Here is a 26,127-nt window from a genome sequence, read left to right as displayed (position 1 = left end):
ATTAATAAACAGTTTTAAGTAATTTGTATTTATTTTCTGTCACATGTAGACTTTTGATAAACTAGACAACAATATCAAAAATTATTATTTTGCATATTTGAATAATAAAGAAGTTGAACACTTAAGTAATTGAGGACAGTAATAACGGCCGGCATAACAAACTAGAAATAGCTATTCAAGTATAAACTGTATTTTTAATAATAAAATAACACAATGACTAACTTATCTTCTGAATAGCAATATCTTTAGATGTCGATTTAGAACCACATACCAATATTTTACTTTAGAGAAAACAATTTATTTTCTATAACAAAATGGGGTAACATCTCCCGATGTACTAAAGGCAATAAATTACTTTTAAAATAAGTAAATAAATCAATAGTTGCGCATTTCTTATAATTAATCACAACTATTTTGGAGTTCTAAAGTTCTTTTAGAGGCCGTACCCTGTAATATGTAGCACACAGAAGAAATGAGAGAAAGAGGAGGCCATATTGAATTTATAGTTTGACCTAGACCTCATTTATGTTCAGTCAAGTAATAGCAGTCAGTCACTACTAAATATTTTGCTAACACGACTTGATTCAGTGGTTCAGAAAAATAACTCATTGTTAATAAAAGTTCCACCACAGATTTGATACCTAATAATTAACGACTAAACAGATACCTAAGTTGAGCTTAGTAAATTCTTCACAATATCATAAGCTAAGTTCACAGCAACGATTCAAATTCTAACTACATTAGGACGAACAACACCAATTTAGACCTAGTGTACCTACATAGTGCGATAACACATACGTAGCACGTAGATAGGCCTTGAGTAATGAGTATTAGTTTACACGACTAGATGTGAGACATCGGGCGTGTAGGCCGGCAGGTACCGAGGCACACGCGGCTCGTCCCGGCGCCGGGCTCCTCTCTCCACCGCCAAACTGATACTGCCAGCTTCCTTCACTCCGTTCGACTTGGCTCTGCGCTGTGACGGCAAGATGGCCGCTCGAAGTGTCTTCCGTTTCTGAAACAAGACCAAGTTACTCCACTGTCCTCGTACACCACTGAGGAGTAAACAAATGGAGTAATTAACATCTAACATCAAGCACCTAATGTGTCTGAATTTAAATAAATGCTACGCAACGTAAAGTCCTGTGTGTACTCTACAAATAATAGCTCTCCATTTGTTTACTAATCTGTGCTGTACAACATCAAATTAAACATGAACAACACAATGGTATCTACTTACAACAGCAATAGACTATTACCGTGTCCAGCGAGTGGTGTACAAGCTCCACAAAGCGGCGGGGACTTAGTTGTGATCGAAATTAACAATGTACATGAACATGAAAAGTGTTTATTTTGAATAAGATTAAATATTGGTCGTTAACAATATTTGTCTACATCGGGGATGGCGAACCTCAATAAGCAGACTATATTACAATACCTACCATTAAAACATTATATATTTCTTAAAAATATATTACTTTCGTTAGACTTTAAATTGGGATTGACTAAAAATATTTGAGTAGCAATGGTTCGCAATCCCGGAGCTACATACAACAAGTGCATCAGTCGTCAGTGGCCACAGTGACATCGACACAGGTCTATATTTTACTCTCTAACTGCTGTTTGACGGTATCGAAGTGGTGCACATCCACGGCTCCCGCCTTCACTCTGTTTACCTCGACAGCTCCGCGCCAGCGGTCGGCGGCGTGGCGCGCGATCTCCATCCGCTTCTGCTTCTTGATCTGGTGCCGTTTGTACACCACCTCGATCACTATCAGCACTATGCCCCCTATAATACCCGCTAACACAAGTATAAACACTCCCGCCATGTTCTTCAAGCCCAGTGTGTTCGGTGTTTTCTCGTTTTCTTCACAGTTTAGCATGTTGTTCCGAAGGATCCATAAGTTATCCAACGACTCCATTATACCACCTGAAAGTACCAATCTTTGTAGTTTACGAACCATATTCTAAAAAATCTGCTAAACCAGATACATATAGGTATGTGAATACATACTTTCATGAAAATCCAATATAGCGAGCGTGACAAGATCCGCCCAAGGAGATCCTTTTTGCAGTCCCACACCATAGCCCGAGCGACCGAACAGTTCTCCTGCTGTTACTAGCTCACAATCCTGGGCCGCTTCGAATTCCAAGCGAGATGAATCCCAAATGAATGCCATTAGTTTACTGCAACCATGGACCAGAATGAGAAAATGGGTAGGACGAAAATAGTAAAAACCTACACCTACACTACGTGTTCAATTCAAAAACATTGTTGCTCCATGGTCTAAATGAAAACTACAACAAAAAAAGAAACCAAAGAACCATGGGAGTCCTAGTTCTAGGTCTACATAAATCTGCATCTACGGAAACAAAATGTAGGATGAACCTACCCGTTCTTAACGTCCTCGATAGCTTGCTCAGCGTTATCGTAATTATTTGCCTCCATTGTGCGATACATATTCGACAGTTCAACTTGTCGTCTAAAATACATATCGACAGCTGATCCCTTAACTGTGGCGCACGTCAGATTCTCCATGGTATTGCGAAGCTAAAGATAATAAAAAATAAAGCATTAGCTACTCTCTAAACTAGTCTAGATGCGACTACGTTAGCCCGAAAATATTAATCTGTGAAATTGTACCTCCCCGTCAAACTGCACCATCGAACAGTCCTAGGGAAATATTGCTATGATCAATTAATCTTGGTATGCTCTGATTGATGGATAGGTACTTTTGATGTTGAGGAAATATTTCAAGTCAAGCAATATATAAGTTCCTTGTAATATTGCTCCCGAAGTCGATGGCAATTAGCATGAACCCTCTCTGCATCTAACTAAGTTACTGTTTGTGTTGATGCATCGCGCGTGACGGTGAGATCGTGAGTTGGAAGCAATATTACTTACCCTGGCATCGTTGATTCCTGTAAGCTTCGTCTTGGGCCGTTCGAGCACGAGGAAGGCAGCCAAGTTGGCAGTGTAGGAGGCGACGATGATCATTGCGAACCCTGCCCACACCATGCCGAGCACGCGCGCCGAGAAACTACGAGGAGTGCCTGGAACAAAGGAATAGCAAACTTACGGACAGCAACGCAAACAGTCTCACTGATGGGAAATCAGAGACCGCTATGAATGAGGTTCACCAAGATGGTTTGTTTTTAAGACAGCTTTTGTCAACTGTTTTATTTTAAAACTAATTGGACGCACACTAGTCCATGCATCACGCTGATAGTTGCTAACTACCGCGACAAATAGCCAAATACCTACACAGGCACCTAGCTTCATTCGCACGCACTGCAAACATAAAGTATGTGTAGCGACCCTCACCTTCTCCAATACCGCTATTTAGTAGCACTCCCCAAGCGAACCAAATAGCACTGGAAAGATTCAGGGCATCTTCCTCCGTCCCATCAATGTTCGCCAGCTTGAACCGGCCAAAGGGGGAGAATCTATCGAGTAGGTACAGCACTAACGCCACCACGTGGACGGATACCATCACTAGAATCCATAGGGTGTTGGAAAATGGTTGCAAGAACGATACCAACGTTGATGAACGAGATGGCTGGAAGTAGACAATATTGTTAGGAGAATATGGTGGTACATGTATAGGAACCTACTGTTAATACACTAGGTTTCTTGGTTACATACCTTCTTTTCTAAAATGGTAATACCTTGATATTTGAAAGGTTTACTGAATTCTATGAACTCAGCTCGTTCCGGGTTTATGGTCAATGGAGCCACGATCATATCTGCACGTTCGTATACCAGTTCTCCTGTATTCACAAAGGTAATAGGAATGGAGATAGAAATAAAAATTATCAGGGCATTTTAAAGAAGACTTCTCAATTCGACATTTGTTCTTAAGATTAGTGATAGACAAACTATGGTCGACGAGAGAACTTAATGATTAATCCGGGGCACAAGGGTAAAATTATGTCGTCAAAATTACTGATATTCCCGGCTATATATGTCGAATACTTTTAGTGCTCCTCATGTAAATGGTTTGCCCACCCCTGACCAAAACCTTCACACATACCTATGAGTCCAGTCCATTCCTTTTTGGCACCTGGTTGTGTAAGATTCCGTATAATGTAGTTCCCGAATTGTCCATCAGGTGACAGAGCCAGCGAGTAAGTAAAGTTGATGGCCTTCGATAGATGTTTTAGGAGATCCATGCAGAAACCTTTGCAGCAATAAAGCTGATCTGAAACATTACGAAATATGTAAAAAACGATACCATATACCTGGGTTTTGGAAGGATAGGCAGCGGTGGTCTTAGTAAAAGTAGATAAAAACTAAGTACTTACCTACTGCCGGTTTGCTACTTACGGTCGAGTGGTCACAAGTGCGACTGCCGGACAAGAGATCTCGGGTTCGATACCCGGGTCGAGCAAAGTAAGTAGCACGGAATTGGAATTGTGCCGATTATATGGCAATAGGCTCACCCTCTATTACATGCGACTTGTAATACAAACGGTGAAAAGTGGGTGTACAGTGTATAGTGGCATAACGTGTCGTAATGTGCACCTCTGCCTACCCTAAAAGTATACAAGACAGTTAGATTAGATAAGTACCTGTGTCCTCGCTAGCGTTGTAGTGCGGGCACGGGATCTCCTCGGGCGTGCACTCGCTGCCGTCGTCGATGCGCCGAGTGTACACGAAGGGTTTCTCCTCAATCGTCAGCACCTGGGGGTACAAGAGTTTGCTACACTATTTTATGTGTTAAACGGACATGGTCACTAACACTACATATATGTAATTAGATATGAGACGGGATATTTACCAAGACATAAATAAACATTGTAAATAGCCCATCTCAAATGTTATATATACATATAACGTGTTAAATACACCGGATCACCGGGCACAATTTTATGCTGAAAATTGAAACCCGAGAGAGGTCTCTCTCTCGATGATGGACAAATCGATCATACTCAATAATATAAATAAGAGTAATAATATGTATTTGTTATCAAACACGTGCAGCGAGTCGGTTTGAAGTGGCATTTATCAATATTGATGAATATCACCTTGAGATGTGTCGGTATCATGAACCCCTCCGGCTTCGAAGTGCTGCGGCCCATCCATATTATTTCCTGTTCCTTCAGTTCCAGTCGCATCTTCTGCGTTTCCTTTGAAGAAAAAGATTTTTTAAGACTTTAGACAATATTAGATAATGTTTGGGCCATTGATTATTAAAAAAGATTATTTGAGACTTAACCGATATTAGATAATGTTTGGTCAATTATTATATTAAGTAGCATAAGTTTATCCGTAATTAGGTATTTTTGGGTTAAAACCAGGCTTGGATGTATGGTAAACTTGATTTTTGGCAAATACATAGGGCCGAGTAAACCATTATAATTGATTTATTAATTTTACAATGATATAACCTTATCGATCGCTTTACGTACCTTATATAGATCTGTATATTTTATAATAGGTATTCCATTAATCAACATGACTAACTTACTTTAAAATAAAAGTATTTGCCCACAGCGACATGTTCGCCCTGAGCCCTAACATTGACCATGTCATACTCCGCATGTACGCGGTCTCCATGGTCATCGAACGCCACATGGCCGGTAGCTCCATTCTCTAACCGTTGTCGCCTTATGTAATCAAACAGCAGACGTCCTGTGGTCCAAATGGACCCTGAATTGTCACAATCAGATGGGGGGGCATGGATCTCCTCAGACGTATTCATATCACGGATGGCTGATGCCAATACATAGCTGAAATATTTGAAGTTAGGTAAACTTGGGTAAATAAAGTAATTTAAGCAATGTTCAAGTTATTTCAATTAATAAAAATGTATTGATCTTACTAAAAACCTATCTAACAAATAAATCATTGCTAATTTTATTCTAAAAAATATTTAGGCAATTTAATTTTAATATAATAAACCTCTTTATGTGTAAATAATAGGTAACTGACCACTTTATGACAAAAAAATTAATGATTCCATTAGTTATTTTATAAAGAAAAAGGTTTTTCTTTTTTGAAAGAAAATGGCAGCAAATTTGTTTTTTCGCAGAAAATGGCCTGTGGTAAGTTATTCAAGGAGGTTCCATGAAAGAGGTCAGCCTGTACCAATGTGATTTTAAGTTCTGGCCATATTTCACAGAAAAAAATTAAGATGCCATTTGTTTTCAAGAAAAAAAATAGATTTCTTTTTTTAACTAATGGTATCCTATTGTATTATGGTCATGCAGTTGCAGTGGCCAGATTGAAAGTTTATTTAAAAACGTAACTAAATAGGTTTTATGTAATAAATCATGAAGAGTTAATTCCAATAATCTATCTATCAATCTATCGGTAGATTTGCTTACTAGAGATAGAATTTTGACATAAGCTCCATACAAAAATGTGTCAAAATTCTACCTCTGGTAGGCAAATCTACCGATAGGTAGGTTATTGGAATTGGCCGTTAATTAATTTAGGTAATTTGTATTTACATGGAGTCCTGAATATGTGCATGTTCGTTAGTAGCATTAACCAGTCGTAGCCCCAGTAGACCTTCAGGTGCATTAGCGGCATCCAGCGCCTGTTCCGTGACCATCCACACGTATCCCACTGTCGTCATATTGAGGAACGTCGCATCACGGAATATTATCTCTGCATCCGTTTTACTATGATACAAAAAATATAGCATTTTATATAAGTTTTGTTAAATCTTTAGATAATTCCTGAAACTGCCTGTAGGTAGTCGATGTTTCGTAAAATAATTAATTAACTTTATATGGGTAAGGTTTTTTTTTACCTAAAGTTACATAACTTTACAACTTTACCTAATGTTAATAATAGATGGCGGTATGTGTTAGTTATGTTAAAGCGTTATTAGTTTGGTAGATAATACTTTAAACCTATGTACAATGTATTTGTAAATGCTAAACGGAAACACTACTTACAGTATGCCAATCATATTTTTATTAACTAGGTAAGTAACATTTTTTTTAATCTGTAACACATTGGCAGATAATACTTACAGCACAGTTTCGCAGGTTAAAAAGAAAGGTTCAAACGCCTTATAATAAGGGTAGAAAGAGAAAGACATAGAATAACTTTAATATTCTGTAGCATACCTAGCATACATGAGGAATACCCTGGCTTGGGCACCTTTTACGTCCATGAGCCGATCGCTGAAGGAATCGAGTCCGGGCTCGAATTCTATGACTTGTTCTACTACTACTTTACGGTCCACATCTTCATCCACACTCTGTGATGTTGTTTGGAAGCTAAAATAAGAGTAATAGTGTAGATAAATGTTTGATTAGATTAAACTGAGATTTTTTTCCAAACTAACCACTAACATTCAATAATACTAGTTAGGAATCAAGCCTGGTAACCTTTGCTTAGCAGTCAACTAATAACGCAGAGTTTTTAATTTGCAACGTCACGCCTTTTATCCTCTTAAGCTTGGCAGAGGTGCACATTCTGGCCACTGTACAATGTACCCCCACTTTTCACCATTTGTGTATTAAGTCCCATATAATAGGGGTAAGTCTATTGCCATGTACCGGGCACAATTCCAGACTCCGTACTACTAAAGATAAATTTTCGAAAAGCCGAAAAAAAAAAGCCCAGTAATACTTTGCCGGTAGTCGCAATTGCGACCACTCGACTAACGAGGCAGTTTTTTATATTATTAATAGTAGCTATACTATAGTTTGTATGTCAACTCACCGTCCCAGTATAGCCCTGCCGTCGGTATCGGAACTGTGAATGAATATAACCTTCATGTAATTGAAGTGCTTCAGCACATCCACCCATACATCAGCCTGGTGGGAATACGGCGGCACGGTCCTAAGGAATGACACGTGAATGTTCTTATCAGAGAACGCAGAATCCCTTGAGGATATACCAATGACCGGTATATGGTAGAACCCGCTGGTGTAGGAAACTGCGGCTGGAGAGAGGTCTCCCGTCAGTGGATGGGACACCACGACTGCGTATACCTATAATAGAATGTTGTTAAACCATTAAAATCCACTTACTAAAGTTGTACAGTGACATAGCTAGTAGTCTTAATGAGTTTTATTAACAGTCAGGTAGATTTTTTTATGGAATAGAGGGTAAACTAGCACACGTGACACCTGATGGTAATCGATCAGACTTAGATGAGTCCTTGAAAAACTTTCTGATCTTATAGGCGTCTAACATTAGAACTCTCAGTTCATGATCATGGCGCTTGCAAGAGTGTCGAAATATCGGAAACTCATAGACAGAAATAAACATGGTAAATATCCCGTCCTAAGTTCTAATGTTTGTTAGTGTAAGTGACCATGTCAGTTTAAACACTTATAAGCGTCTTTCTAAGGTTTCCTGTTACTCTAACTACGATGCAGGCTGTAAAAAAATACTTACACGATGAGCAATGAGATCCTTGCACACGTTCAGCGCCGTTTTTATGGGATTCGGGTCCATGAGCATGGAATAATCATGATACGTAACTCCCCGAGGCACATACTGGTCTTTGAAGTTCAGATTCTGTGAACAATTACCATCATTAAGTCTTTGACTGCCAATAGAAAATTGTTGAAGGCAAATCCTCCACTAACGTCGATCACCAGTGAGGCGGTGACCACCACGGGGTTCAATGTGTTAATTAAAATAATACCTATACATACCTATAGTGTTTCTGATAAAAAAACTGGCTCACTTTAGTTATTATGGCTTTGCATGCGTATCAGAGGAAATGAGAATATTGTCATTAAGTGTGTTAAATTAAAACGTGTCTGCGTAATGGGACAGTCACGTTGGTATGTTCGGAGTGGTATAATGCTCACAGTAACATAAAGGAATTACAATGTATGTTGTGAGTTTTGTATAAAATGCTAACTTTTTTTGTAATGATTACAGAGACTGTTTTGATCTTGGAAAGCGAGCTTTCTTGTTCACCATTTGCGCTGGAGATCAAACACTCAACTTTATTAGGTACACATTAGAACACAATTTATTGGTCAAATTCTTTTACTTAGTAATAATCTCCAGTAGCAGTACATATCCACCAGACTACCACCATTGAATTCGATCACTCTTCACATTCAAACTATATAGGTACCTAACGACTGAATACTACATTATCATCATCATAAAAGCCGTAAGAAGTCAACACCTGAATATAAACTTTTGGAGACCTCTCTCTAGAGTCATTGGTAGAGCCAATGACTTCAGATAGGCCTGCTGGAAGCCAGGGGCATCCATCCGCTCCTTGCGACCTCAATTTAGGTCGTCCATTCACCTTGAGTGTGGTAGTCCTGCGATGCGTCTGTTAGTACTTTATATTGTGTATTAACTTACCGATATAGTATCCTTGTAGAATGCGATGGACTCATTGCTGGATAGGACCCCCCCGACGTTGTAGTACGTGGGGTTGGAGAACCGGCGCCGGTCTATGTCTGCCGCCCCCAGCGTGCCGCACCACACCACCGCCAGCAGGATGTGGTGGGTCCACATCTTGGACTCTAATGGAATATCAGGAATAGGTCAGTTCGTATACATAAAAAAATGTAGTTGCTGTTGCTTAAAGAGTTTCTTATGTGTAGTTTAAGCAATAGGCACCTACATAAACTCAATACAAAGTTTGAAACTTTAACTCAAACTCTAATTATTTATTGCATTCATGTGTACCTGCATATAGATATTATATGAAACCCGGTTAGGGTACGGCAACATACATTTTGACACAATAAGTATCTAATCAGATGTTAGTACCTACATCTTCATTTCTTTGCTATTTCGAGAATCCATGTAGGTATTATAATTTTACCCTAGTTCCTACTACAATTTCTGAACTTCCTTTACATAAATGCAAAAGTAATTTTATATGTTACTGTACATAACTACTCTACCAATTTCCTAACATTTATAGTGGTAAATAGGTATTTGGGAGTACTCTTAAAAGTGTACCTCAGTAGGTATATTTGGGAGTATGGCAGACAGGCTTTTCACCTACGAACAAACAAAGCCGAGGGTTATAAGCTAGTATAAAAATATAATGACTTATGATATAACTGTTTTGCATACGCATACTTGGCGTATATTTGGCAATTTACCAAGCTTCATAGTCATATATGTGGACAACAAATGGTTCCGCGTCTGCGCTGTTTATCGAGGTTAGATTTCGATTCACATTTAGTAGGTTTCAATTACAAATACAATGGTTTCATTAAAAGGTTACGTTGCGAATGTTAGTAGATTAAAATAGTTTGTTTATTACCGTAGGCATTACGTAACAATGTCGTTGCTTTATTTACTTACGTCTGAAACGTAATATTTATGTGAAAAAGTAGGTACCTAGTATTTCACGATGATGATTTTCTCTTGTATATTTTCTCTAAATCTAAGTAATTAGGGAGAAAATAATGATAGCAAAATAGTTTGACATTCGATAACACAGATTTTTTATCTCGAAATTGAATATCATCTGGTCTATGAGACACAATAGAAAACACATTGTGTCTCGCGCAGATCTGCAATTTAGCACTTCAGTATAGGTACGACCGGTCAATGACTCACAAAATAATTAGCAAACTTGTTACATATTCCTGCTTTAATAAACTAGTTACTACACTAATTACCAACGTAAGTAAAGGCTTAACTTTAGATTGCGTATGAATATTTCAGAGTTCTCCAATTTACCAGGAGAGGACACACTTCCTGAGGTTGTAAACCCACGGCTTGATTAGAATAACAGTCTTACCTTATTGTCCAGTAGTTTTCAGTCGTCTCATTTTCTGTTATATATTTATAAAGGTTCAAAACAATAGGAATTTAGAGCCGTGCAAGCTGGATGCTGTAAAAACACGATCCTCGGAACTTCATCTCGTGTCGTTCGTACCGCGCAGGCGTGGGATCAAATCAATACAGTGGGAATATTATGTAGAGCGAATCTTATTCCTAGTACTAGTTTTTATACAATGTTTTTTTTTTCTTTTATTTATTAAAAAAAATATCGTAAGCGTCGTTACTATGCTAATGCTATACACTTAACTGATTTTAGATAAACTTCAATCAACTTTTAACTACATATCCATTGTAATTTATAGGTAATAAGATTTTACTTTTTGGGGCAAAAACATCCCGTGACTTCTTTCGCCTTGGGTGAGGCGAGAGGAGTGTCAGACTCTTATTGACTAAAAACCATCCCGTTCTTTACTACTTTTCGAGCCGGAGCCCCGGTAACCCGGTAGGCAGTCCGCAGCTTATAATGAGAATAGAAGATACTTTTAAGTCGACTGTTTTAATGCTAAGATTGAATATTGAATCTAAATACTTATTGTGATGTTTTATAGCATAATAGGGATATTTCAAATGTACCATATTGATATAACTCACATTCACAATTCACTTGTGAGTGAGAGACCTGAGTTGAATAATCTGATGCATCTGCACGGAGATGTCACAAACTATACACCTACCTACTTATAGATAAGTCACTGCAAACATACCAATCTACATATCGATACACAATCTACAAAGATAAAGTTTTCCTGTACTAGACTAAGATAAAAAGATCTGTTCCTAGGTGTTATTGCATCTAACAATCCAACGATCTTATCCTAACGCAGTTCTGCCGGCCGATGAGTGCCATGATTGAAATGAGTCAGGTTAAGATATAAAATCAAATAGATTTTAACTTAGGTAAAAAACAAATGACACATATTGAAACTAATTTAAAAACGTGTATTTTTCTTTAAAATTAAATCTATTGTGATATAATAGGATCTTAAAACTAAAACATCAAAACTAAGTACTATGTAGTCTTATACAAAGAAGAAAAAACAATGAGTTTATTTTCGTGGATCCCATTAATCGTCTGTCGCAGCAGTTTTCATGAATATGGTGGTAAAGTTAAGCCCAGCCCCAGGCGGCAGGCACCCACGCGGCTGCAGTCCAGGGTTTGGCTGGCCACTCAGGTGTCTGTGGCCGGAGCGCAGCCGCAGCAGCTGTAGCAGCGTGCTGTGCGGCCCCTGCAGCTCCAGCCGCGCCTGAACTTTGTATTACGGATAACTTCAACGCCTCTAGGTCTGCAACAAAGGGCATGTAGTAAGTAGTAACAGTAATTGGTTTAGCCCTAATAGTAGTAGTGGTAAACAGTAGGTATTATACCAGCATTTTGCAGTCTGGCGGCCTGATTGTGAGCAGCACGTTGTATGGCCTTAGCTGCTGCAGCCTCGCGAGCGGCTGCGATTTTCTGAGCAGCGGCAGCGCGGGCCTTGGCTCCAGCCAGCTGTGCCTGCGCCTGCACTGCGGCCTGTGCAGCCTCTAGCGCGTGCGCACGAGCGATTCTAGCTGCCTCTTCACTGTAAGAATACATATTTATAATCTGGAAATGGAGAATCTATAGCAGCTTTGATATTACCCATACAATCTCTACGAACCTTTTATGAGCAGCACGAGCGGCGGCAGCTTCCTTCGCGCTGGCTACACTTTGTTGTTCGAGTGCAGCATGTTTAGCCGCGGCGACCTCGTGTTGAGCGGCCATCACTGCGGTCGCGGCTGCTTTGGCGGCGGCGACTGCACCAGCCACGTCCGAACTAGTGTCTGATGACCATCCACCTGAATAATATAACTCGAGTAGGTACCTGTTGATTGCTTTTTATTTGGGTCTAGTCCGTAACAACATCCTTACATGGAAACATTCGAATACCTATTTAGTTGTGGGGCTTATTTGTTCTTGTATCAGTAGTCAGTATCTTACCATGTCCTCCTTGCACCCAAGTTGCCACGCCGGGCCAGGAAGCTGGCTCTATACTGATGACGCTCCTCTTGTCTTGCTGGCTGCTGGCTGAGGCTACTGCGACCAGGCCAACGCAGACAACCTGGTTAGGGCGATACAGATTCTTATTCATTAAGACGACATTTAATAGGAATAATGCGATGGTTCCAGATTCGATTGAATGTTATTTGTGGTGCAACCAGGGGGCGCTAGTGAGTTCTGTGGGACCCGACATTCTTATCAGAGTGAAACGGATGTGTAGGTAGGTAGATTCCGAAATCCTCAGACCATTCTCTTCTTAAAAATCAAACCGCAAACTCTATTATAGAAAAAATTTACTTACCAATATTTTAAAACTCATGTTAGTTGTTGTTTACTCCCTGTGCACACAATGTACTGTGATACACAATTGATGGACATACACCATTTTATATGGTTGAATCCGGAAAAGACTGTGTAGAAAGGGATAATGAACGATAGGCATGATAGGTAACTATACTTCGTAATGGGAGCAGAACCTATCACTTTTAATCGATATTCTTTCACTTTCCTCGGGATTTTGAACAACGGATACTTATGGAGAGCAAATTGGTACATTCAATCCAATAAGTAGGAAATGATTACAGAAGCAGTCCCATACTTAATTAACACACTAGCATTATAGCGTTGGGGATATACATAACTTATGAATGAGTTAAGTTGAGATTTTATTAAGACTAGTGGTCGCCTAGTGGTCGAAATGCGACCATATACGATTTAATTTACAATACCACTTAACGTACGTTCAAGGATAATTTTTATTTAACTCAAACAAACTCTTTTATAAAACTCTATTCATATAAGACGTGAGAATATCATCGCAATGTCTATCGATTTTGACGTTTTGTCAAATACGATCCGATACTATGCATGTGTGTGTAATGTTTTATTTATTGATTGAATGTATTTTATAAGCATTATTTTTGAAAAATATTGGCGCAGAACGCCAATATTTTTCGACTTCTCCTACACATAAACTATAAGTGTACCAAATTTTATGCTCCTACGTCCGCGCAATTTTCGTAAAAATGGCTACAAAGTTTTTGCATCACGTATTAATATTAAGATTTTCGCCATCGTCATAGCATAAAAAAAATAAGAGAGGAAGTAAAAAATATGTTGAACCATGGAATAGAAAAAAGTAGTTTATGTATTCCGTGTGTTTAACTAACACGGAGATCAAGGAGTTGGTTGACCAATTCTGTAATAATTATGCTATTTCATTGATTTATTCGCGCAATTAAATAAATAAAACTTTCAACTGTAAGAGTCGGGTCAGGACAATGCATACATATTAATATTATAAATGGGAAAGTGAGTTTGATTGTGTGTTTATCCTTGTTTCACGTCGCAACGGAGCAATTTTATGAGGGACTGGAGAGAGACATGACTGATTTTTGCATACGTCTTCAGTAAAAATGTATGATTTTATGATAGGTACATCAAATACACAATTATTATGATGATATAAAGTACTGAAAAGGTTTGTATATGCATAGTTGTTGGTGCCCGAGTGAGTCGTGTGTCATGAGGTTCAATTGCTGCTATGCAGTAATGTACTTGTATCCTCTATTGTTTCTATACTTTATTATTTATTAGCTGCCAGCAATATTGTGATGATGTTGTCAATGTTAGAATTATAGTGTTGTCCTTTAGTAGGTATCTGCCGAAAATCCCGACTTTTCCGAGTTATATGTACTTTCTAAATTTAAACACCACTAAGAAACGGTGAAGGAAAATATGGCGAGGGAACTTGAGCTTATAATTTGTACTCATAAGTGAGAAATCGCTAACCCGATTTGAGCAAGTGTAGTGATTCTCTATGTGAGACGAGAGTGTTTCTCAACATTGGGATATTTACAGGCTGATGATGATGAATGTAACACATTCGAAGGTTCGGAGTATGTTGCTCCCCACTAGCACCGACTGAAGCGCACCATCGGAGGTAAGTATTTATTTATTTTAAGGTACCCTTAGACATAATACACACATTGAACACTATCAATAAACACAGTCAAATAGGCTTGTGCTTTTCTAATTATAAGGAATCACAGCAAAGTACTCACATCAGTATAGGTATAGTGCGATTAACAAATAAATTGAATCATAACTGCTATTTAAGCTAAATTAAACCATGACGCGTTTCGCTTCGAACTCGAAGTGGTTCGTACTAGGAAGTTTCCTGGTAGACTTTTGTTCCCGAAGGGGTAGGCAGAGGTGCACATTACGGCATGTAATGCCGTTATACAATGTACACTCACTTTTTACTATTTGTGCTATAAGTTCAATGTAATAGGGGATGAGCCTATTGCCATATACTGGACATAATTATAGACTATGTGCTGCTGCTGAGAAATTTTCGAAAAACCGAAAAAAAACTAAGTACATTTTTTTACGACGACGGAATCGAACCCGAGACTCGTTGTCCGACCAGTCGCACTTGCCCCACTCGACCCACGAGGCAGTAATAAAATAAAGCAAAATTGTAAACTATAGTCCAGGTAATCTATGTGTTGTCTTAGCTTTTGTCTCAGTAGGTAGGTAACTAAAAACAGTAATGTACCGGAATTTTGATAAACCTAGTGTGTAACAAGACTGGTATCATAGAACGAATACCGAATAGTCCCAATCTCTACAATATCCTCTTCCCATTTCCTTGCTTCATAGACAGACGTCACAGATGACAAATGCATAACTTGTCAGCTCCTGCAAATTTTGGAATTTGTTTTATTTTAATATTTCTATTTACGTGTTATATGTATGGGTAAGTAGTTTACAGTCGATATACTGGTATAATAACTGCTAAACTAGTAGGTAATAGTCTCTGTGTTATGTGTTACATGATTTTGGCACCCTCTGAAAATAAATAGTCGTTGGTTTGCCTATAATGACTGTAGAGTCTAAGCGGTGTGCAACTTGGATGAGCCGGCTCGACTGGAGAAGTGCCGTCTCACAGAGAGCCAGCGTCTAGTGGTTGGCTTACTTAAAGTTACGTTGTTATCTCTGCTCTAAGCTGCTACAGACGGTGGTCAGGAGGAAGAATAAACAGTTGTACTGAACAGTTTCAACTGGATCGATTGAAGAGTAGATAAAATATCTGCTATCTGATAAATGATCTGCACAGTTCAATCGAAAGGTATAGGTGGTAGGGACCTTCTATTTAACTGCACAGTTACATCGTGCGGTGTGTAGCATGCATAAGTAAAAGTTCTAGATGGTCCAACCCCAACCCACTGATTAATTACACGTTTATTTTTCGGAAGCCCTCCTCCTCGGAAACCATGACGTAACTAAACAGTTCCCTGCTTAATCCTCATCGTATCTGATGTAGCAAGTATTATATTTCTGAGATAACAAAAAGGATAAAAAGAAACATCAAATTAAGGGTATCCCATACAACAAACGTATTTTAAAAAAAGTTTAACTTGATCTTCTTGTTGCAGAGCCTGAATGTGTTGGATGTTGAAGAAGTATCGGTACAAAGCATTGTACTGGTTGGCGCTTTGTTGTTTTCGTCTACCCCCTTGGGATGAAAGCGTAAACTTATATATGTACGTTGCGGAAGGAAGTTATATGAAAAAACACATACCCAGAACAAAATCTATTATACATAGACACGGTATGTAAAGACTTAAAGAGTCGCCAGACGAGCCTGAGACCTCTTGTTCGTCACTTACTCGCTCGCGCTCACCGCAAAAGCCCGTCACATGTCGCCTGTACCATCACAGGCAGGGCCCACTAGAGGTATGGACCCTAACCGGGTACCGGGGCCCCGCCAGGCAGACATTATTAACCTATCGGGCCGTATACCTAAGTAATACATATAAGGTACCTAGACTAGAATAGAATGGTGTTAGTCAGTCAGACAATTTCCCTAATCCTTATCCTTGACCCATGACGGCGCAGTTTGTAGGTGTTACATTTAATTTAACATATGGTACCTACCCCTTCGAAATGTGAAGTGTGGGAGTGTGGGACAGCCATGTTTCGACACGTATGGGCCGGCTCGACCGGAGTGATACCACGGCCTCACAGAAAACCATCGTGAAACAACGCTTTGCGTTGTGTGAGTGAGGTTACCGGAGGCCCAATTCCCCCCTTCTCAATCTTCCCAATCCCTGATTCCCGAACAACAACCCTTAAATTCCTAATCCCAAAAATCCGGAAACGCACTTGTAACGCCTCTGGCGTTTCAAGACTCCATGGGCGGCGGCTATTGCTTACAATCAGGCGATACCTACATCTGCTCGTTTATAAAAAAAAAGAATTGGACTTTATACCTATTAGATGCCCATTTGCTAATGATAAATAGGGACAAGTTTTGTCTGAAAACTAGAGTGACATGAATACGTCATGAATGTTTCAATCCAAAATCAATCAGTCAAAGTTATGGATGTCAGTACCTACCTATTCCTATTTTCTCTTTATCACCTGTATAATTTCCTTTCTTATCTGTTAACAGTTTTAAATAATAAAAATGGCGGCGAAGAAAGGTCCTGAACAAAAAAGTTTGCTTCCGCAACTAAAGTAAGTCTTACTTATTTTAATGCTTAGTTAAGAAGGGAAAAAGCCAACAACTACACATTATATAAACAACTCTTATATATTTTATTACCTAATTATTTTCTCTTAGAGTTAGGTCAAATGAATAAAATATAATTTAGGGTGTCTCAGGATTTACGCATGTATATCGTGTATTATTTGCATTGCATTATTTACAAATCCAAAGTGTTTTGTACGTAGCGATCCGTTCCGAGCGTTGGAAGATTTCTTCTCTTTTCGAATGAACTGGAAAAAATACTATTTACATTTTCGCTACATTTATCGTCACATAATAATACTGAGAGCTAGGACTACCATTATTATGGACGCTAGGCCGCCCGATAATATTCATCCATAAAATATGTACCTTAGGCCGCGTTTCCATTGAAGCGGAGCGGGGCGGAGAAGAGCTTAGCGGTGCACGAATTGACCAATCACTATGCTCGAAATCTCCGCTCCGCTTCAATGGAATCAGCATGAGCGGGGCAGAGCAGAGCTGAGCGGATATTCATAAAAATATACAGAGAGACGATGCGGTGCGGAGGACAGCGGGGCGGGGCTGTGCGGAGGACAGCGGGGCGGTGCTGTGCGGAGGACAGCGGGGCGGTGCGGAGCAGCGCGGTGCGGTACTGTACTGTACTTAAGACAAGGATAGTGACACTAACAAGACGCCAATGCTAACGTGTGACAGAGACATATAATCGAGTACCGAGTATTGTCGAATAAGCACGAAGATTCACGAAGTAACCAAAAAGGGATGTCCAAGTAGCGTGTGTGAGGGTGTTGTTTATCGATTTTCTTAAAATCGATTACTACGAAACAAATTACTTATCAAACAAAAATATATTTATTTTCAATGTTATAATATTTAACTCAAATAGTCGTTAATGATAATTGATATTCAAGTAAATCATAACTTTCAATTGAGAAAATACTTTCTTTTAGTTTTATTTTCATGTCGAAATATCGTTTATAAAATTAACTATAGGTATTTGTAAATCTTATTTAGTTTAATATATCATATAAAAAAAACAATAAACTCTAAATGAAAATATCGATTGCGATATTTGATCGATAAAGGGTCTATTGTATTTAGACATGGTCAATCTCTCAATATGATTCCAAAAGTATGCTCCGCTCCGCCTCACTCCACCCGGCTGACCATTTTTCACCGCTCTTCTCCGCCCCTCTCCGCCCAGCTCCGCGTCAGTGGAAACACTGACAACTTTTCACCGCTCTTCTCCGCCCCGCTCCGCGTCAATGGAAACGCGGCCTTATTATACTTACCTAATAAATACGTATTATTGTAGACACAGCCAGCTTTCACGAAGTGGACGAGACCTATCTCTATATACCTGAATATAACTCCCACCCCAGTCCTGTTGTTTACAAAATTAATAAACAGCTCAAAAAATATCTATTTAATGCAGAAATATCGTGGCGTGTTGTGGCGCGCCAGAAGCTTATCGGTTTCATACATTTAATTTTATGTGTTAGAGACACACTTGCATGTGTTGTTGTGTCGCGTAGGTCGCCAAATAATAAGTAAAATTATTTTATTGATACCAACAACCTTTGCGGCAAAATATGCCAATGCGTTGCAGCGTCGCATCGCAAAAACGACATCGAACCGCAATGAGACGCGATGTCGCAACACAAAAATTTCATCGGATACGACATCGTACGACAAGACGCTAACCATCGGTTCAGTTTCTAGTGAGACATGGACCGCACTACGCGTGTTATACTTCTGCTTGCGTTAAGAAACAGAAAAGAAAGTAGTGGGTGCACCCATTTCTGACCATTATGAATAATGACATGCTCTCATGCATACTCTTACGACGCGCCGTCGCATCGGAAATTTCCACGATACGTTCTGCGGCGTCGTAGATTTTTGCGATGCGTCGCCGCAACGAAGTGTTCTGGATTCGCCCAAGGGCTTGCAGCCCATTGATGGCCGGCGCTGTGTCACTACACGATACGGTGGCCACGGCGCGGTTTGTCATAATATTTCTGCCTTCAACCACCATTCGTGCCATTAGCCAAGTAGATACAATATTGTAATCCTTAATTTCGTAATTTTCAGTATTCTGCCAAAAGTTGTTAATGGTGGTATTGCGAGTATTGTGGGTATATGCTTAGTGTTTCCATTGGATTTAGTAAAGACAAGACTACAAAACCAAACGATCGGCCCAAATGGCGAGAAGCAATATAAAAACATGTAAGTATTCAATATTAATTGTGGACAGTTGAAGCGAAACATATATTATACATATTTTATATGATTGAACTTTAGCTCTGCTTCTAATACAAATCAAGCCACCTTGTTCTAAATATAAACGAGAAAGAAAGAACCCTTGATTTTACGAGAAGCTCACTGAACTTATCTTTTATTGTTTAGAATATCCGAACCGATTGGGTATTTTTAAAGTGTATGATACCTAAATTCGGTGCATTTTGTATTTTCTTAATTTACAGGTTAGATTGCTTCAAGCAGACTTACAGAGCAGAAGGCTACTTCGGCATGTACCGAGGGTCTGGTGTCAATATCCTACTGGTCACACCAGAGAAAGCTATTAAGTTAGCTGCCAATGACGTATTTCGGTACCATTTGGCTAATCCAGATGGGTACGTTAAACACGTGTTCAAACCATTTCTTTAGAAATGTGTGTAGTGTTGTAACCCCGCCTCTCCCGAAAATATTGACCCCCCCTTCTAGCCCATTTTTCGCAATAAAAATTATGCACCCTATTTTTTTCCTCAAGGTCAATTCTATGTCTATCTCACTTTACCAATTTTCATCAAAATGTTCTAGCAGTTTTGGTGTGAAAGAGTAATAGACAGACAAACAGAAAGATTTATCATATTAGGAGGGAAGAAGGGATATAGTACATATCTAGAACCTAACGCTTTTCTTTTGTTTCGCGATTTAGAACTATAACGATCTTAAATCAGACGATTTCTGGTGCTGGAGCCGGGCTGTACCAGGCTTTAATCACCACACCTATGGAGCTCCTGAAAATCCAGTTACAGGATGCTGGGCGAATCGAAGCACAAATAAAAGCTGGTTTGTCAATTATATTATTGTTTCTGGCTTTGATTCCGGCTTGTATACATTCATAATATCATAATAATATAAGTCAGATATAAAAGATGCGACAGGCAACTTATAATTGTGGCGGTTTTTACCGCTGAATTTTCTGAAACAAGATAATTATTAAAATATCGAATACACGCGGCCGCACTTGCGGTTTTGTCCCGCACTTTATTTTAATACAAAACTTCTTACGTTAAATGTATTGAATTATTATCAAGATGAAGATTGTAAGACACAAGATTAAATTAAATAAAATTTTTAAAACATTTCTATCGGTTTTATGTTATTTTCAGCGGGAGGACAGATTCCACCTAGACCAACTGCCTGGGGACTAACCAAAAAATTATATGCTGAAAGGGGCTTCTTCGGATTTTATAGAGGCATAAGAGCTACAGCGATTCGAGACGTTGGCTTCAGTGCGCTGTATTTCCCCATGTTCGCAATCCTCAACAAGATGGGACTGAAGGAAGATGAAGTAACTCCACCTTTCTGGTAAGTATAGCAAAAAAAAGCTCCTTGCCTCGGAACGCACGTAAAGCCGTTGGTCCTGCACCTAACCTCTCGTCGATTATGTCGGTCTGCCGTCCTATCGGGTTATGAGAGCGAAAGAACAGACAGTGCATCTGTGTTCACTATAATATCTCCTGCGTATTGGGCTAGTCTAGTTAGACAGACTGGTTATCATGATCGAAATCGATCGGGAGATTTATTATTATTATATGTACATCAACAATGTAACTAATATATTTATAAGGCAGGTAGGTATTTACCCATTTTAACCTTTATAACTTGTTTTATTATTAAGATTAAGAGAGTTTTGTCATTAACCCCAGGTGGTCGTTCATTTCGGGCTATATTGCGGGGTCTACAGCAGCTGTTGCCGTCACTCCGGCGGATGTGATCAAAACCCGCATGCAGACAATCTCCAAAGGCACTGGCGAACGGCAATATACGGGGGTTGTGGATTGCATTACGTAAGTTGTAGTTTTCACTGGCCCGTTCATTTGTATGTAATGTTGTCATAGTACTTACTTAGATACACATACATTGTTGTCGCAGGTCCACGATCAAGAAAGAGGGCATAACAGCGTTGTTCAAGGGTGGGTTGTGCCGTATGATCGTGCTCGCACCACTGTACGGCATCGTGCAGACGGTCTACTACCTCGGCATTGCGGAGAAACTACTAGGCTACAAAATTGAGAAATCTGTCTGAACACCTAATGAAACACTCTAATAACTGCTTACAGATGAAGTGGTTCTTACACTAGTATCGTTTTCCAATATTTGTATAAGAATCTTCTTATTTTAAGTATATTTTAACTTTTACTACAGTTTCACTTCCAGGGGTGGTTTAAGCAACAGTGCAAAAGGTGTGGTGCACTCTTGCGCCGAATATTGAGGGGTGCCAAGAGCCGCACACAGTCGGTACCTACAGTGTCCATGTAATGGCCCAGTACCTATGTCGTTACTGGTCGCTGAGAGGACACTGTCATTAAAGACCTTCCTTCAGGTATCCTTAAAGTGGGCAATTATGTACATAGTTATTTTCAAAAGAGGCAAATAGGCTTTTTATACGCTGCTCAACCAAATCGAATTCTTCAAGGAACCTCCTCCTGAATGCTGTTATTTCTATAAAAGTTGTGTTTTAGTAACATTATATACAATGTTTCCTTTCAAATCTTTTCCGATCGTCTACCGCCAACAAAAAACATGCGGGTAGACATTACAGATGTGTGTAACATTTATCTGTAGCAGCTGACTATGATGAACCAAAAAAATCAGTACCTAATCATTTTGATTGGTAAATATGATAACAGTAGTTTACAAGAATGTGTAAAAAGTGAAATGAAATGAATGATAGACGAAATAACGCAAGTCGCAACCTGCAAAGGTTATTTGTAAAAACTGTCTATCAATAATAATGCAGGATAATGTGAAGCATCGACGATGTTACGAGTATGTAAGTGTTGTGTCATAAGTCATAAGGCTCAACAGGACAAACTCTTACATGCACTAAGCTGGTACTAGAACACTGAACAAATAACGAAGGAGGAAAGTCAGTCGACTGCTTCGTCTCCCTATAGGGTCAACGGCATATCGAACCAACAAGAAGACATGTTGTTGACTGCTGTATTTACTTTTGAAAGTCGAGACAACAAACTTGACAGATTTGCTTAAACAAAGCTCCCAAGTGAGCTTGATAACGGCACACAGTAAAACTAAGGATAGTGTTCAGCGTATCATACAAAATAAAAGGAGAGGGCAGTTTTAATGATCATAATATAATATATACTGCGCTTCGAACTTACAAAATAGTATACTGACACAATGAAATGCAGAACGTAGGTACCGCTACGTCTTTGTGGCAGAAGCAAATGTAGAAAATTATTGATTGATGATTTGAAAGCAAAGCAACAACATCTACATAATCTGTACCCTTAGTACGAGTTTCTTTTACGTTAAATGAAACGAGAGCGCATTCGGCGTTCCGATTGGCCAGCGCGAATGAACCAACCAATCAAAGTGGCGAACGTAAACTAAAACATGCTAAAGATATAACAGAATATGCATACCCCAAAGCTAGAAATATCTTCATTAACTACTTTTACATGAATGATTTTGTTTTTGGGAAAGACTCTGGTGCTACCGATGCTCCTAAAATATAGCTCAGTGAGTTACTAAAAAAGAAGGATTCAACTTAAGACAATGGAAAACAAACGCAAACCATTATCTTGGAAGAATTAAAAATGTTAGGCAAGGGTGGTATTACTACAGCGTTAACTTCTCGTATGCCGATGGAATCCACCGATAGCTACAGATTGTTTGTAGATTCGAAACTTTGGTGGAACAAACCAAATTGGTATAAAATAACCATACTAGAAAACCATCAAAATAATTGCCTAACTTATATCATAAACACTGAGTTGAAATAAACATGTTTATAGATATGCATTTTTCTGGGTAGGACCCAGTCAATACAAATTGCAAATGCTTGCAAGGATTTTAGATCGAGTAACATTTGTATACCTACGCTCATTAAACTCAGTTAATTGCTAAACCGAGTAAACTAATACAAAGTAGGTTATAAATGTCACCACCGCTATGTGAGCAATAACTTTTCATTAAATTGCAATTCATGAATTTTTGCCCTTACTGCTGCTACTTCTGATTTTGTATTAATACCTATTTATGTAACACCATGGACTACACCATATTATTATGTATTTTGCTTACTTTTACAACTGCCCTTTATATAACATGCTTTAAATATTGTAGCTACGTACATAGGCAAACATTATTATGTTTGCCCCAACTAAAATAGTGCGGTTCTTAAGAACCACGGGCTGAGACCAAGTGCAGTTCTATGTACCGTGTAAGGCGATATGTATTTAGAAGGATATAGATCAATGAGCTAAAATATTTTTGAGATAGCTCCCAAGGGGAATAAAATGATAAAGCGTCATATTCCCGATGTCTTGCCGCAAGGTGCCTTGTGACTTGTGGCTGTTTGAGCCCTCAAGGTGCTCTGCAGGTTTATTATACTTTTACACATTTGCTATCGTTTACTTATCTTAACTTTATTTTTTACATTTACTATTAACTTTGTATTGTTATTTTTTGCTTTTTATGGAGTGTGCTAATGAGATAATGGTAGAGTGTGGTTCCGTACCGCACTATATAAAAGAATATAGCCTGAGGCCTGAATTCAGAGTCAGGCAAAATGTTGTTTTTGTAGTTTCCTTAATTATTATTCCTTGTTATAAATAGTTTTACACATTTTCTGTTGTTGTTTACTTTTTTAACTTTAGTTATTTACTTTACATTTTTGTTACTTGTTTTAATATTTCTTAGTATTAGGTTAGGTATTTATTTGCTCTGTCATGGATGCTCATCCTATATAACGACAAATGTATTTCCGCGAAATTCGCGAGTCTTGAGTCGTCCTTAATTTAATAGGTATACGTACCGATGACTGTCGCAGACTTCGGATTAGCATCCAATGAAAGCTTTATGTAACTTTTACGAATAAACTTTTAATTGGGAAACTTGTGGTCTTATTATGTACTATATTACTAGTGTTGGACATTAATCGCATCAATTTGTCAATTATCTGGTTAATTGACTAAAAAGAGACAATTAGATTAATTAGAATTTCGCAATTGACTTTTTAATTGCACCTTGCAATTCATGTAGTTTGATTAACGTTTATCAATTTACAACTCTCAATTAAGCCGCGTCCCCACTAGGAACATTTGTCGAGCGACATTATGTCCCCGGTGACAACAGGCGATGTCAGGTGACGTCTGACGACATCAATATTAATCTTTAATTGTTTAATCCACGTTTCAACAATGTCGCAACAATTTCTTCCGACATCCCTTGTCATCACTAGTCTCCGACCAATATACATGATACATGGATACATGTCGCTCGACCAATGTTCCTAGTGGAGACGACCCTTTAAAATAACAGCAATTAACTTTTTTATTGTTTTATGAAACAATTGACGAGTACCTACAAATAAATAAAATAAAATATGTGGTAAGGCGGTAAGTATTAGCTTACTATTCTAAAATCTTTATTTCTACATATAAAACTGCTAGTAGATAAAGGAAAACATCATTATAATTCCTTTCAATTTGTAGTTACTTTTACGTACCTATAAACATGTTGCATTGATTAATATTTAATTACCGATAGCGTAATTAACAAGGTAGTCCATTCACTGCTGTATTAGAAAAAATAAATTAATTAAAAAAAAATAAAAAACCCGACTGCATAAAAAAACCACAAAATATGAATATATATTGAATGATTTTAGTCTAGTTTATTTAATGGGTCCCGACTGTTACACTCAATTATGTTTCGCATAAGATTATTATTTTTTGTGTATTGATTATGAAATTATTTAATTTTGTGGTAATAGCATTGCGATCTACACTTTTAGACTGCACGGCTGGTGCGGTGGCTGGGCAACTGGCTGCCGCGCAACGGGTAGCGGGTTCGATTCCCGCACGGAGCAACTCTTTGTGTGATCCACAAATTGTTGTTTCGGGTCTGGGTGTCATGTGTATGTGAACTTGTATGTTTGTAAACGCACCCACGACACAGGAGAAAATCCTAGTGTGGGGCAACGTTTTTGAAAAAAAAAAGAAAGAAAAAGAAAAGACTAAGCTTGTTTTTTACTTTTCAGTTTTTATTTAAAGTGTTTTTTTATGCAGTCGGGTTTTTTAATTTTTTTATTTTTATTTAACACTTTTTAGTTAGTTATAATACGGTTATGTGTTTCTCAAGATTTCACCCACGACACGAGAGAACTACTTCCAATACCAAGATAATAAAAAAGTAACACATGTCGATCCAGTTATTTTAGATTGATTGCGTAACAAAATTGCACATAGTATTTTTTTCTATATGTCAGTGATATACCATTTTGGAATCCTCATGATGAGCTCTTTAATTTGATACCCATATTGTAGCAAATATATTTTTTTTTTACTTCTATCTAGGGCGCCTCACGGCCGCTATGTTGGTTTTTGTTTTACGTCACATACATATCTAAGAACACTTGGGTAATTAAGACGAATCCAACGATGCCCTGATTGTCGAAATCCATCAAGCCGTTTCGAAGAAATGAGGTAATAAAGAATATTATGCTCATACATACATACGCGCGAAAAACATAACCCTTCCTTGGCAGTCGGGTAAAAAGGTTGATAGAAGTAG

The 26,127-nt window shown here is 38.5% G+C and overlaps 3 protein-coding genes across 7 annotated transcripts; 1 reads left to right on the top strand and 2 right to left on the bottom strand.

Annotated features, from left to right (window-relative positions):
- Positions 1 to 12: 12 nt before the first annotated feature.
- LOC118278287 (glutamate [NMDA] receptor subunit 1) lies at positions 13 to 10,868 on the bottom strand. Of its 2 annotated transcripts, XM_035597513.2 has the most exons (18): positions 10,704 to 10,868; positions 9,302 to 9,465; positions 8,366 to 8,488; positions 7,685 to 7,956; positions 7,084 to 7,236; positions 6,457 to 6,630; positions 5,472 to 5,733; positions 5,029 to 5,130; positions 4,573 to 4,684; positions 4,035 to 4,202; positions 3,647 to 3,771; positions 3,326 to 3,560; positions 2,906 to 3,054; positions 2,645 to 2,674; positions 2,394 to 2,551; positions 2,015 to 2,187; positions 1,677 to 1,930; positions 13 to 1,015 (listed from the first exon to the last, which is right to left on the bottom strand). In XM_035597513.2, the coding sequence occupies exons 2-18, from the start codon at positions 9,455 to 9,457 to the stop codon at positions 836 to 838; spliced, it is 2,826 nt and encodes a 941-aa protein (XP_035453406.1). In that variant the 5' UTR covers positions 9,458 to 9,465; positions 10,704 to 10,868; the 3' UTR covers positions 13 to 835. The 2 variants fall into 2 exon arrangements, with proteins under 2 accessions (XP_035453406.1, XP_035453407.1); XM_035597514.2 differs by lacking the exon at positions 2,645 to 2,674.
- A 797-nt stretch (positions 10,869 to 11,665) lies between these two features.
- LOC118278298 (tol-Pal system protein TolA) lies at positions 11,666 to 13,184 on the bottom strand. The gene is made up of 5 exons (XM_035597532.2): positions 13,066 to 13,184; positions 12,705 to 12,825; positions 12,385 to 12,562; positions 12,113 to 12,306; positions 11,666 to 12,030 (listed from the first exon to the last, which is right to left on the bottom strand). The coding sequence occupies exons 1-5, from the start codon at positions 13,081 to 13,083 to the stop codon at positions 11,855 to 11,857; spliced, it is 687 nt and encodes a 228-aa protein (XP_035453425.1). The 5' UTR covers positions 13,084 to 13,184; the 3' UTR covers positions 11,666 to 11,854.
- Positions 13,185 to 14,295: 1,111 nt separating this feature from the next.
- Positions 14,296 to 24,446, top strand: LOC118278295 (mitochondrial glutamate carrier 1). Of its 4 annotated transcripts, XM_035597528.2 has the most exons (10): positions 14,304 to 14,416; positions 14,625 to 14,706; positions 16,205 to 16,380; positions 17,224 to 17,288; positions 19,390 to 19,524; positions 19,782 to 19,931; positions 20,237 to 20,370; positions 20,694 to 20,892; positions 21,234 to 21,374; positions 21,460 to 24,446. In XM_035597528.2, exons 4-10 carry the CDS (start codon positions 17,239 to 17,241, stop codon positions 21,611 to 21,613), a joined length of 963 nt encoding a protein of 320 aa, XP_035453421.1. In that variant the 5' UTR covers positions 14,304 to 14,416; positions 14,625 to 14,706; positions 16,205 to 16,380; positions 17,224 to 17,238; the 3' UTR covers positions 21,614 to 24,446. The 4 variants fall into 4 exon arrangements, with proteins under 4 accessions (XP_035453419.1, XP_035453421.1, XP_035453422.1 ...); XM_035597526.2 differs by having other exon boundaries at positions 14,296 to 14,706; XM_035597529.2 differs by lacking the exons at positions 14,304 to 14,416; positions 14,625 to 14,706 and adding an exon at positions 15,395 to 15,525 and having other exon boundaries at positions 16,205 to 16,312.
- The last annotated feature ends 1,681 nt before the right edge of the window (positions 24,447 to 26,127 follow it).

This window comes from Spodoptera frugiperda, chromosome 18, assembly GCF_023101765.2.
Source record: "Spodoptera frugiperda isolate SF20-4 chromosome 18, AGI-APGP_CSIRO_Sfru_2.0, whole genome shotgun sequence".
Lineage (NCBI taxonomy): Eukaryota > Metazoa > Arthropoda > Insecta > Lepidoptera > Noctuidae > Spodoptera > Spodoptera frugiperda.
This window is presented reverse-complemented; position numbering and strand designations above follow the sequence as displayed.